General features: G+C 38.2%; 1 protein-coding gene across 1 annotated transcript in view; it reads right to left on the reverse strand.

Moving 5' to 3' along the window:
• lrp8 (low density lipoprotein receptor-related protein 8, apolipoprotein e receptor) overlaps positions 1-14,470 on the reverse strand; it is a 91,673-nt gene that overhangs the window by 19,253 nt on the left and 57,950 nt on the right. The window contains exons 8-12 of the mRNA XM_037698031.1: positions 13,462-13,587; positions 9,232-9,403; positions 4,729-4,953; positions 3,196-3,314; positions 2,024-2,163 (exon numbers count right to left, since the gene is read on the reverse strand). Of these exons, the coding sequence (XP_037553959.1) occupies positions 2,024-2,163; positions 3,196-3,314; positions 4,729-4,953; positions 9,232-9,403; positions 13,462-13,587 (782 nt within the window). The remainder of the gene's footprint in view (positions 1-2,023; positions 2,164-3,195; positions 3,315-4,728; positions 4,954-9,231; positions 9,404-13,461; positions 13,588-14,470) is intronic.

The following is a 14,470-nucleotide window of genomic DNA, read 5'->3' on the forward strand; positions in this document are numbered from 1 at the left end:
CCACCCACCCATCCATCCATCCATCCACCCACCCATCCATACATCCATCCACCCACCCATCCATCCATCCATCCATCCATCCATCCATCCATCCATCCATCCATCCATCCATCCAAGTTTCTTCCTTTCTGGTTTGTGGGGGTGACTGGTGCCCATATCCAACAGTTACTGTGAGAGAGGCTGGGGACACCATGGACGCATCTCTAGTCCATCACAGGGATGCATAGAGACAAACAAGAAAAACAACCATTCATTCCCTCACTCACATCTAAGGGGCAAATTTAGAATTATAAAATAATCTAGCATGCATATTTCTGGTTTGTGGAAAGAAACTGGAGTTCCCAGAGAAAACCCACACATTCACAGAGAGAACATACAAACTGAACATGCAAACTCTTACAAACGCAAAACGTGTCACACTCACAAAGTCTTGTCATCAGCTTGCCAACTTAGTGCCGTTTTCTTTATTTTTACTAAAACGCGACATGATTTAAGCTAATTAGTTTAAAAAGAAAGAGAGGTTAGTGAAGCCCTTTCTGTCTTTGAATTCAAACCTATGCCAATATATTCTAATTGATATTTAGTTTTTCTTAGTATGAATGAAATGAAAATTTTATACAAAGTATTTGTCTAATCTAAGAAGCTCTTTCTTGGAGCAATTTTCTTCACTTTGACATAAACCCAATATAAACCCTGTGAAACATTTCAGTGTCCCACTTTATTGCTCACACGATTGTCTTAAAAAAAACCAACAATATGTTTTAGTTTGTTCAGGATGAGTTTCATAAAACAAAGTGTTTTTCCTGCCAAGTTCCAGTCATCTGATTGATCCAGCACTTCCTGGATATATACAGCCGTATATCAGCACACTTCCCATATGCATTTTTCACTATGCAGTCAGTGAAGAAACTTTTTTAACTCACCATAAATGACCAGAAATTAATTGACTTGCAAAAAATGATTCAGTGTTTCTGTTCACATTTCAACTCATGAAACTCCAAAGAACCACGTTTCGTCAAGCTGTGTTGTCAGAAGCAGGATAACCTTCTTTCCAGTAAGAAGATTTTTAATCTGTTCTGAACCATAACCAGAACGGACCACAGAGAAGAACATTTAAGGGTTATTAGTTTTGAGAGTTTGAACTTTCTGAAACATAGATTCCCTTTGTACACACGCGCAGGCACACATATACGCAACATCATTGCACATCCTGTGAGAGAGACATGATGAATGTCCTCCCTTTTCACTGCTTTTCATCATCACAGCAAGTGCAGCAAAGAGAAGAATGAATAAAAAACGTTTTGCCTTGTGCTTTTTTTAATCTTCATTTTTGTTCTTTTATCCTCAGCTGGATTTCCACCTTGACTGCATCTATTCTTGATGGAATCAAACAGACGTATTCAGCCTCACCTCAAAAATACATCTATATTAGTTTTATTGATTGATGAACTTCATTGTGACTCCGCAGTCAGCGAGAAGCAAATTAGCAATTACTTCTCGAGTTTATTCTACTACGATTCATATAAAACGCCTTGATTTCTTCAATCAATCAGTAAATGATTCAATGTTGGTGTGTTCATGCGTGCACATCCGCTCACACAGACTCGTTTCGTGTTTGTGCTGATGTTCAATGTTTTATGAGTGCTTGGTGTATATTTAGTTGATGTTTTTCTTAGTTCATATCTTGGATGTTATTACTGTTTTTCTTATACATTTTATTGTCGGATGTAACTGGGACCCCGTGTACATAATTTCGCTCCACCACATGTACCACATGAGGTGCGAATGACAATAAAGAAACTCTGACTCTGACTCTGAAATAACCAATTATTGAAATGCCTTTCTAATCACCAACTCTATCGCTCAGAAAGAAGGTACAGATTTTATGTGCTAAATTAAACTTTGCAGTATTTTAAAGGCAAAGGTGTGCAACTGAATGTTAAAATAAACCAGGACAAAGCTCTCTAAAACCACTGGTTGAAGTGAATGCTGAATATATTCTAAGATGAACTTTCCCTTGTACCTCAAACACTGTGAGGGCGAAGGGGTGTCCGAGGTGGTGATGGGAGGAGAGCAGCACTTTGCGGTTGTCTCCGTTCAGATCCACACTTGACAGCAGGTGCAGCTTGGAGTCCACCCAGTAGAGACGCCTGTTAGACAAATCTGACAAGATGTAGAGAAGCAGACGGAAAAAGAACAAAACCAAGAGGGAGAAGAATGAAAAAAGGAGAAGGTGAAAAGAAAAAGGTCATTCAGCAAAGAATGGAGCAGGGTGAGGGGTATATGAATGAAATGGCTCAGTAGCTACACCATCAATCTTTTCTGACAAGACGACTGAAGGGCCTGTGCTGAGAAAACACAGATGTGATTGTAATATCGCTGCTTGACTTGCTTGCTGGGGGTAATATATTCCCTTGAGCAAATTCATTAGTTTTGCTGGACCTTCTTTAAAAGAATGATTTGGTGTTTAACATTTTCATTATTCTCTGAGTAACGGTCCTTCAAACAGTTAGGAGAGGCCTGGAACATAGGTTTTTCAACGCTATTGGCAATAAAGTACGATTGGGGTTAACTTACAAGTTTGTAGACGTATATTTTCATGAGGGTCTGACAAAAGAGCTACAGTAATAGCTGGGATCACATGCTGAAAGAAGTCAGCAGAGAAAGCCACAAAGTGAACAAAAATTACATCAACGCACCGTTTTATAGTGGAAAAATAAGTCACATAATTTGAATTCATTTCTTGTGATTCAGAGCGTCACCCACTCTGTATGAAATCAATGACCTAGGGAAAATAATCCACCTCTTCTCTCATAAGACTATCACAGAGTCGGGCTTGACTCTCTCATTTGCCTTATTCTAAAAATCATTTGTTTTCAAGCATGTACTGTGACATCTCAATTACACAGTGTGAGGCGAATGTGTGCTTGTATTTCTCCTCAGGCAAGGGCAGCAGAGGAATATTTGTTGGTGCTGTTGTGAGAACTGAAAGGAATGATGGTACGTATTGACAGCAAGAAGTGCATGGTTTATTAATTTGAAGACCAGCTGGTTTGATTGAGAGCCAGACACAAACTCAGCTATAACTACATGACCTACTTGGGTTTGCCTGCTTGTTTCCTTACATTTAAGAGTTTTTGTTTTCAGAGTCCCTTATATCTTTCTGTGCATTGTGTATAAAGATGTTTTTCTTACCTATAGTGATTCCATTGGGCCACTCTATATGATCAGACACCAGAACTTGTCTGTCTACTCCATTCATCCCGGCTTTCTCAATTTTGGCCCCATCTCCCCAGTCGGACCAGTACATAAACCTGTAGGAAGATATATTTATGTTAGACACATATAATATATGGGTGGTATATTCAATGTCACAGCCATTTTCCAAAGACAATAAACGCTTAATTTTTTCATTCAAGATGACACTGTTTTACAACTCAAACAGGTCTCAGGGACAGGAAACCAGAGAATGTTCAAACACAGCCAGTAATGGACACTTGGACCATTTTAAAATGTGTTTGTCTATGAGAAACATGCAGAAACTTTGCTTCATTTACATGTATATCATGCTAGCCAAGCTTCGTAGAGCTACAAAAAGATTCCTTTGGGGAGCTCAAAACTTCAGAGACAAAAAAGACAAAAAAAAACCCACACCAAAAAAAAACCCCAACTTGGTATGAAAATGAAAGAAAGGGGTCATGTTGTTTCTCTAAAGGATTGTTAAACTTCTTATTAAATAATATAGTCTGGCAGAAAATAAATGAAATATCTTTGTTTTAGTAAAATAATTTAAGGCCAACTTCTGAACAAAGTTAGGCTTGAACAATGGAGTTTTAGGGTCACGCTAAGAAAAAAATGAAATAAATAAAAGCCATAAAATTACGAGAATAAAGTCCTAGTATTACAAGAATAAAGTCAAATAAAGCCGTAAATTACGAGAAAAAAGTTGTACGAGACTCTTTTTTTCAGCTCGTGTATTTATAATTTTTTTTCCATGAGTCGGATCCACGACACGACCTGTCAATCAATCCAGTAGGCGTGTCAGCAAATGACCAATCCGAAGCTAAATGCGCCTTACCTGCACAGAGCTAAGCTGCAGCCCATCAGAGCGTACCACCTTAATGTAAGCAGGTTCAAAGTCCTGATACTGATAATAATCTGATGCTGATGTGCTGACAGATTAACTATCTCCTTATTTGTAAAACCAATACCAAAGTATAGCTTAACAAGATGTTGCACATTCTTCATTTTACCACAATTAAAATGCGGTAAATCCTGCTTTATCGTGTTGGAGTACAGATAATGTTAGAACTCATTTAGCATCGGATTGGTCATTTGCGGACACGCCTACTGGATTTATTGACAGGTCACGTTGTGGATCCGACTCGTAGAAAAATAAACAAGTAAACGAAAGCTGCAAAAAAAAAAAAAGTCTTGTACGACTTTATTCTCATAATATTAAGACTTTATTCGACTTTATTCTCGTAAGACTACGACTTGATTCTTAAAAATTTATGGCTTTGATTGTTTTTTTTAGCGTGGCCCTAAAGCGCCGTCGTAGGCTTGATATGTCACGCTCAAAAGTAAATAATGATGAACACAGGCTGGTCAGACCATATTTTGCCTCACACTCTCTCCTTCAAAGCATTTTCATGCCACTGCTGTGCTGGTCTCCTACGGTTTGCCCATCTGTCTTAAAGTGACTGAACTCCAAAAGTTTTCTCTCACCCTTGGTGTGGGTCCACTGCGATAGCCCGTGGCTCACTAAGCTCAGTGGCTATTAACACCTTTTTCTTCCCGCCGTCTCCTGTTGCGACAGAAATGCTCTTGTTGCCCGAGTCGGTCCAGTAGATGTTCTTATGGACCCAGTCTACAGCCAGACCCTCCGGGGAGTGAAGAGAGTCAATCAGCGTCACCTGCTGCGAAGAGTCGCTGGCCTTGTTGATGTACGCACTGTGGAAGATCAAAACTATGTTTACTATGTTTGCTAGATAGATTAGTTTAAACAACAAAAAAAAAAGGTATTTGGTGGGAAAACCATGTGGGGGCAATGTAACCTGATACATATATGGCAATATCCGCTATTTACAAAAGTTGTTTACAACACGTACTCTACGCAGTACACACTGTAAGATCATATGAGATCATGGAAGATAACACACATTTAGGTTAATTTCAAGGTTTGACCAAAATGTATGTTTGTATTTTCTCAACATGAGGCAGTCTTCGTCTAAAACTCTGGCATGAACGGCGGCGGTCAATTTGCATTGCTTCAAACCTTCAATATCTTTCTGTTTTTGTCTTATCAATTTATTTTTCTTTTCCATGTGAATTTTCCTAGCTTAATTTCTCCCTTAATTCCTTTACTATGTTCATGTTGAGCTGTATCAAATAATTTGCACTTCCTGTCAAATCCTTTCATCTATCCATCCAGTTTATTAACTCAATTTTTTCGCCCGGGTCATGGGGAGCACGTGCCCATCTCCAGCAGTGACTGTACAAGAGGTGGGGTACATCTTGGAACAAGTTGCAAGTCCATCACAGAGCTACATCAAGACTATCATTCAGTCTCACTCTTACCTAGAGACAAATTATAGTATGCGTTACATCAGTCTTGTTAAAAGGTGCACCAAAATAAAAGATTTTTCAAAGGGAGGAGTATCTTAAGTAAAGCTAAAGGCGGCTTAGATAATTGGAGCGAAGGATCAGGAGAAGATGGATGACAGTGGGGCTTAGCAGCAGATTGTGTGGCTAATTGACTGTGTTACTGTTTGCCACAATAGATATTCTTGACATCCCTGTTTTTGTGGACTGGCTGCTGAAATGCTTGGGGGTGCTGATGAGTTAGGATGACAGATTATCGGAGATCTCTCTCTCATTTTCTTTTTTGCCCCAGGATGTAAAACATGAATTCAACTGTCTCTCCTTCAGGGAACAAATTGAAGTGAGAGCTGGAGCAAAGTAGACATGGTTTTAAATCCCTCACGGTATTGATGCAATGCTGGTTGATTAAGATTTTTACTTAATCTCAGAAAGCTATGGCATCCAGAATTTACTTAATTTTTTTTTAACAAGGAAAATTCAATTTAAAAGACATGTTTTCTATAAACAAAATTTTAATAATCAACGGTTTCACATTTTTAAATGCACTTTTGCAAACTGTTGAGCTCATACACAACGTCCTTCTTTGTAGTTCAAGGTTTTCACATGTACTGCAGGGAACAGATTGAAAGCATAAACCAAGGCTACAGGCTGCAGAGGAGAACAAGAAAGAAACAAATGAGTCCACGACCACAGAGCAGATTGCATCTTTAATTGGCTGCACAACTGTTTGCAACAAACATCTGTATCATGGGGAGAAGTTAACAAGACATTGACCCAACACGTGCTTATCATAATAAATATGCCTGGAAAACCTCACAAGGATGGTGGTGAACCAGCTCACATGCAAAATGTTTTGTTAAAATTTTACTTATTTGAAAATTGAATATTGTTTGGAAAGTAGAGAACACATTAATAGTAGATATGAAAAAAAAAAAAAGAATGCATGCTAGTCTTTAACCGAGTTGATGCACCTTGGAGGTTTTTTACTTATTATCTTTATCTATGGAGATGAAAGAGCACATTACAGCACAAGTTGGAAAATGTAATTACATGCATCCCCCCCCCCCCCTCCTCCTTGTATTATCACCCACAATAGGGTTTGCATGCTGGTTTGCTATGCATCAATTTTATTGCCAATATAATGTGCCGGTGTATGTTGCAGAGTTTAGGAGATCTTGTATGTGCACAAGCTGAGAGGGTAGGACTGAACTTGGCTCCAACAAGCCTTAAAAACACAGAGCTGGGTGATAAGCTACACTACCTTTTCAAATACTTTTTAAACCCATCATAATCCAGCAATAACGACCCTCCTCTCTTTAATGACTATAGGGTGTATTGCTTTAAACGAGTCTTGGCCAGTTATTTGAATGTTCAATCAAATTAACCAACTAGTCATTACCACCTGAAAAATTCTCAAAATACAGAGATTACAAATGAGACAACCACAAAATTCAGGCACATTTATATATTTTTATATATACAGTATATATATTAAAAATATAATAATAAAAATCATTGTCTTGATTGTGATTCTGTTTTAAATACTACATATTAGGTCAATTCTAAAAGGATAAAAGAGAAGCAAAAGCCTGTTAAAATAAGGCCAAGTGGATTAAACTACTTCATTAGCTTCAGATCATTTATTGAAACTTTGCACGTATGCGTTTGTTTATTGCTTTGAAAATAGAGTTCCTCGTGAAGAATTAGTTCATTTGTCCTTCCTCTGTCACAAGCCCTTGAGTGTATCACTGAGTTTATGAGTGTGAGTGTGTATGTGTGTTATGTGCGTATGCAGATGAGTAATGATGGTGATTATTGAGGCAGTGAAATTAAAGGGAACATATGGTTCAGCAGAGATGATAGAAGGCCCCTCCATCTACCTGCCAGCTAAAATACACACACACGCCACTAGAAATAAAACAAGAATGTACCTGAAAGTGTGGGTATGTGTGTGTATATGAGCGAAGGACAAACAGCTCCACCTTTTACCATCCAACAGATGCCACAGCCCTACAGGTGTGTCTGCTTCACTACCAGAAGGTGTGACAGGTTGAAGCAGTCAAGATGAATAGACAGACGATAACGAAACAACCAAATCTGATGAAGAATGTGGGAAGGGAGTTTAAGGTTGTGGCTTATATCCTCCCTTGTATTTTTCTTTTTCTTTTACTCACACTGTTTATATGCAAAAATAATAAAATAAATAAATAAATAAATAAATCATACATCTAATTAAAGTCCTAAAACTATACAAGGATTCAAGGTTCTTTATTTGTCATACACACCACATGTGGTAAATATGGTGGAATGAAATTGTGTACCAACTGTTAAGTTGCAATTAAAGAACAGGGATACCATGGTCCTTAAACCAGGTACTGGTAGCGTTGGCACTGTGTGCAGGTACCAAGTCCTGTTGGAAAATGAAATCTGCATCTCTATAGAGTTGGTCAGCAGCAGGAAGCATGAAGTGCTCTGAAACTTCCTGGTAGACGGCTGTGTTGACCTTGGACTTCAGAAAACACAGTGGACCAACACCAGCAGATGACATGGCACCCCAAACCATCAGTGACTGTGGAAACTTGACACTGGACCTCAAGCAACATGGATTCTGTGCCTCTCTTCTCTTCCTCCAGACTCTGGGACTCTGATTTCCAAAGGAAATGCAAAATTTACTTTCATCAGAGAACATAACTTTGGACCACTCAGTAGCAGTCCAGTCCTTTTTGTTTTTAGCCCAGATGAGACGCTTCTGACACTGTCTCTTGTTCAAGAGTGGCTTGACACAAGGAATGCAACAGCTTAAACCCATGTCTTGCATACGTCTGTGCGTGGTGGTTCTTGATTAACTGACTCCAGCTGCAGTCCACTCTTTGTGAATCTCCCCCACATTTTGGAATGTTTTTTTTTTCACCATCCTCTCAAGGGTGTGGTTATCCCTATTACATGTACATTTTTTTTCTACCACATCTTTTCCTTCCCATCGCCTCTCAATTAATGTGCTTAGACACAGAGCTCTGTGAACAGCCAGCCTCTTTAGCAATAACCATTTTGTCTTGCCCTCCTTGTGCAAGGTGTCAGTGGCCATCTTTTGGACAACGGTCAAGTCAGCAGTCCCCATGATTGTGTAGCCTACACAACTAGACTGAGAGACCATTTAAAGGCCTTTTCAAGTGTTTTGAGTTAATTAGCTGATTCGAGTGTGGCACCAGGTCTCTTCAATATTGAACCTTTTCACAATATTCTAATTTTTTGAGATACTGAATTTGGGGTTTTCATTAGTTGTCAGTTATAATCATCAACATTAAAATAAATAAAAATTTGAAATATATCCATCTGTGTCTAATGAATGAATATACAAGTTTCACTTTTTGAATGGAATTACTAAAATAAATAAACTTTTTCATGATATTCAAATTTTATGACCAGCACCTGTATGTACTGAAATAATCTTTGAAATATAATTTTACTGCATGCAGTTAAAACTGAACAAAAGAATAAGCTAATTTTGTCAGTTTTTTCCACAATAAGTAGCGAACACATACATAATAAAGCCATATACACAAAGTTTAAAATTTGCCTTTATGCTTGTTTAAGTCAATACTTGTGTGAGTGTATTTGTGCACATACCTGTATATTTTACGATGATACAGATCACACCAGAACATCTTGTTTGTGGAGACATCAACATCCAGTGCCACAGCATTCTTCAGCGTTGGAACCACCTGCGTGTATTCACTCTTTAGCAGGTCGATGCGACGGATTTCATGCCGATTTGTGAACATCAGGTAAGGACTTTTTCCTAACAGGGAGGGCAGAATGTTCATGTCATTATATGTATAACATTTTGGACATTTATTTACTGATAGATACTGAAAAGATGAGACAGGTAGGCCTCAAAGTACAAGAGCAGGTAAGACTTGGTAAGATCCTTAAACGATTAATGTCCATCCATCCATTATCTTTTACTCACTTCTTCCTTTTTGGGTCGTGAGGGTCACTGGTGCCCATATCCAGCAGTCACTGTGCAAGAGGCGGGGGACACCCTTAACAGGTTGCAAGTCCATCACAGGGGCACAGAGACCAACGAGACAAACAACCATTCACTTTCTCACTCTCACCTAGGGACAATTTAGAGTTACCAATCAGCCTAACATGCATGTTTTTGGTCTGTGGGAGGAAACCCGGAGTACCCGGAGAAAACCCACGCATGCACGGAAGGAAAATGCAAACTCCACCCAGAATGGTCCCCCGGCCAGGATTGGATTGGACGACCTTCTTGCTGAGAGGCAGCAGCTCTATCAACTGCGCCACTGTGCCGCCAAAAGTCTAATGTGACAGACAAGCCAATGACTACTGCCAGTCATTGGTTTGGCAGATTTTTTGGGGGGTAAAAACACCAAAATCTGTTAAAAGGGGTTGAGATAGCTTGGTGGTCAGTGTCTTGTAATCCTGAGGTTGCAGATTCAAGCTCAGGTTGCATCAGAAAGGGCATCTGGCGTAAAACAATTGCCAACTTTTCCATGCATTTTCTCACTGTGTTGACCCCTGAACAATGGAGCAGCTGAACGTAACTTACCAAAATCTGTAATAAATAAATAAACAAATAAAGGAATTCTTAAAGCTGTACATGAAACCTGTCTACCCACAGTCTCACTGCTCATCATCATGCTATTACATTCATTCTGCACAGTTATGCAGGGAAGTGATACACAATGAATGTGATTTGACCCACATAAAATGCAGACTTTAAAAGATGTCCATACTCTTTGAAATGAAGAAGTACTCTACTTGTGAATAAAGTGACCCAAAAACCAAACACGACACATTGTTCTATATTTGGTATAACGATGTTTCAGAGGAATGTTTCTATTCTCTATGATAGTGAGCACATTTTTCAGCAGACTGCATGACTCAGGCATCTGAATAACATTCAGTCGACAGGATTACCTTTATCTTTACCCTACACAAATATAACCAATGTCTTCATTTGCATACATGATAGTATATTGTAGAAGCACCTCAACACAGATATGGGAAGCTGCATATAATTTTAACCCAATGCTTTTATACTTTAAGCACAGACTGTCTGAGGTAAACCATTATTATTATGTAATCGCAACATCAGCTCAGCTAAATGCTAATAGTTTGTCCTAAAATTCTATGCATTTCTCGTTTTTCCCTCAAAATGTCACCCAAAACATGTTTTTGCCCTTTTCCCCTCATATTCATTACGATCTCCAAAATGTCATTTCAATTTGACCCTTTGCTGTCCATAGAGAAGCCGAAGTGCTAACTAAGGCATTTAGAAAACAATAGATAACACACATACTGATGTATGAACACAGACAACCACAATCAACCAAGTCCTAACAGCGTTTCTATGTTTACCATGCACATTTTCAAGGGGAGAATATATAACATTTCCACTACTGTTTGGATGCAATCACTTTCCTCTGACCACTGGTTTTGTAACCATCAATTTTACCTGCTGAAAGAGAGACAGAGGTAAACACAAAGCAAAGAAAAAAAAATGCCCAGGCACAGATAAAAGTGATGGATGCAGGTACCATAATGGAGGTATAAAGAGAAAAAGGATGTAATTAGGAGAGTGGGGATAGGAATTGCAGGGGGGGAGGGGCGGGGGGAATCAACAGTCATGTAGTGGCAATAATAAAAAAACTGAATGTACAGTGGGTGGGGTGAATGTGTGAAAAGCTGGGTGAAAAAACATTTTATCATTTTGAAGAATAATTAGAATATACATAAGTCTAACTTAATCATTTATCTAGGACATCTCTAAAAAAACTGTTATGGTTTAATAATAAAAAAAAGGTTAAACCATGTCATCTGGACTAGTTTCTTTAAGTGAGAAACATTTCATCCCCCATCCAGAGGACTTCCTCAATCTATGGCCTGCTAAACAGATCTGTCCCATAGGTAGTTGTTATAGGTTTAGTTTTTAGTCATTTGTATACACACTCAAAGTCCCACACTCTTTCTCTGTTGCTTATCCACACAGACATTATGCACTACAGTTAATGACTCATTTTGTGAGTTTACACTCCCAAAGAGTACTCAAAAACACAAAATGCAATTAGTGTAAAGTACAAACTTTACTCAGGGTGCTCAGTGGATGCTGCCATGTACCAGAACAAATGATCCAAAACACATGCTATCAAAGAGCAGCTAAGAAAGGAAAGCAACACTTTGGATTAAGTTTGCAAGTCTAATAGCTACTCTGAAATTATTCTGAGGAGTTTAAATCATATTAAAGAGTATGTATTTTTTGATTTAATAAATAAAATAAATAAAAAAACAGTTTGGATTTGCTCAGCAAAACATCCTCATCATTATTCATATAAGCCACAACATATCAATGTTTAGATTCAATCTTTTGAAGCATAAAGTTCAAAGATATGCAGATGATGCTGTAACTTGGCACATCCAATCACAAAGTGTAGCATTTTCCTGATGACTCATTACTAAAGATTTTAATCTCTTCTTAATCTTGCATCTCTTCACAATAACCACATGCGCATCTGTGTGGGAAATGTTTTAAAGTTTGACTGTGTTCATGCTGATTTATGTGTGGATGTTTATTCTCTCCAGCAGTCAATCATATGTTTGCCTTCGTGTGTGCAAGGGTGTTTGTTTTCCTATAGTGTTATCAAAATGTCCTGTAACCCACTGGATGGAGTTTTAAAAAGCTCTTGGCAAGTACTTATAGTACATCCTACAGTACAACCTGATCCAAGATGGTCACTCAGTTTTAACAACCACAAAAACAATTAAAACTCAGTCCGTTCTGCAGATATTGAGCTAGTTGGATAGTAGCCGAGTGTAATCCTGAACACATGCTCTAAACACTAAAACATCGCCTGATATCTCACAGTTTAGCTTGAGATGATTGGTGGATATCATTTATAAGGTTTTACCAAAATGGCAACAGAAATGTCAACTTTTAACACAAAGTTATCTTAATTTAAATCTGTGGCATGAAAAACTCCTGGTGATATGTGGTTTGTGCTCTTTCAAGGAATGCTAGACTTATAATTTGCAAATGAAACTTCCATGAATCCTTACAAAGTATGCATTTTATGCACTGTTAACATCTGTTTATTTTCTTTGGACATTCATTAACATTAGTAAGAATCAACAATAATGATGTCATTTTATTTTAAACCTCAACTTGTCTCCTTTGGCAGAAACATAATGGACAATTCATTTATTTATCCTTGTATCTTTTTTCTCGCTCACTTTTTTCTCTTTCCATAATAGAGTAACGGAGAGTTACTGTTCTTTAACGAACAGTAGTATAGATAGGTGGGTTTTATGCTGTTTAGCTTCAGGTACCTAACAACTCTCATTATGACTTGACCTATCATGACTTTACCTATCAGTAGCTGAAAAGAGCTGGCTTTATTTTGATTCATGACATTGTCCTCACTAGAAAATAAGTGGTACAGCCCCTGGCTGTGTCCTATAGCGACTATATGTCCCTTTCTTGCACAGCATCCTTCTTTAGAAGCAGCTGACTGCAAACTTGTCATTATTGAGGACTGAAGAAAACAACGGCAAATATTTATCTTTGCACAGATTGCTGTGTGGGTGCTGCATACAAAGCCAGTGTCTTGTTTCTCAGATTCCCACTGTGTGAGGATAGTGTAGAACGTCACTCTTCTAGTCTGGGGTGCTAAAACGGATGAGTAATTGGTGTTTATACAAGACTGGGTCTGAATGTGTGATTTTGCCTAATAGGCACATGGATGCATTTCAGTGAGAAAGTCTTTCAATGACTCGGAGTTTCTTCTCCTGAGTAAATGTGTGAGAATGTGTGTTTTGTGACGTATGGCTTACCCACAGCTTTGCAGGTCTTGGAGGCAGGGTCCATCTCATAGCCTTCATAGCACTCACACTTATAATCTCCTTTGTAGTTGATGCAGATCTGACTGCAAGCATCTGGGTTCTCACATTCATCAATGTCTGTGGAGAATAGGAAGAGCAATACTTCAAAATGAGTTGATAATTTGCATGTGCTTTTAGGTTAAATCCCTTAAATTCTTACAAATGATCAACCTTGTAAAAAAAAACAATTACATGTAAAACATACATGCTTTTTTGCATTATGAAAAAAAGGTGTTTTTTTTTTACATTACATCCAGTGCTCTACTCTATAAAGGAAGTCTGATAAATAATTGACTAAGTTAAGTGTTATTGGATGCACAAATACCATATATATTTTAATAGTATTAATGAAACATGGTAGGTGAGCATCCTGCAGTCCAGAAACATTTGGTTGCAACAGGAAACAACAGAACAGAAAGTCAAGTCTTTATTTCATTCAAACAACAAAGCTTCTTTTTAGATCAAACTTTGTTCTCAAAACAAAGACAAAGCAGCTGCACAGATCTTTATAGTACTTATACCCTAACACTCCAGACTTTGCAAGAAATTGGCTTTTTAGTCCATTTGTGCATCAATGCTTTACTCAGGAACATTACTAAAAATAAATATAGTTGTGTCAGGTTCTGTGTATTTATTTAAACTCTTTTTTGTGTTATTTTTAGTTTCATTTAATCTCGTAAACCTTTGGATTTAGTTTGTTACTTGTGTTTTCCCCCGTGTTCCTCTGATTCGCTCCTCCTCTGTCAGCCCTCAGCTTCACTCAGCCTGTCACGCCCACTCTCACCTGTTCAACATTCAACTCAGGTGTATCCATCTCCTCATCAGCACCGGCCTATTTAATCTGTCTGTTTCCATCTCGACAAGCTTTTATAGGCTAATATACCTGATGCTATCCCTTGTGATTTTCATCAAGTGTGATTAGCAAGAACAGCTAGCTGTCACAGTAACCTTTCTTTGTTTT

The sequence above is a fragment of the Nematolebias whitei genome, chromosome 3 (assembly GCF_014905685.2).
Source record: "Nematolebias whitei isolate Nwh7 chromosome 3, NemWhi1, whole genome shotgun sequence".
Lineage (NCBI taxonomy): Eukaryota > Metazoa > Chordata > Actinopteri > Cyprinodontiformes > Rivulidae > Nematolebias > Nematolebias whitei.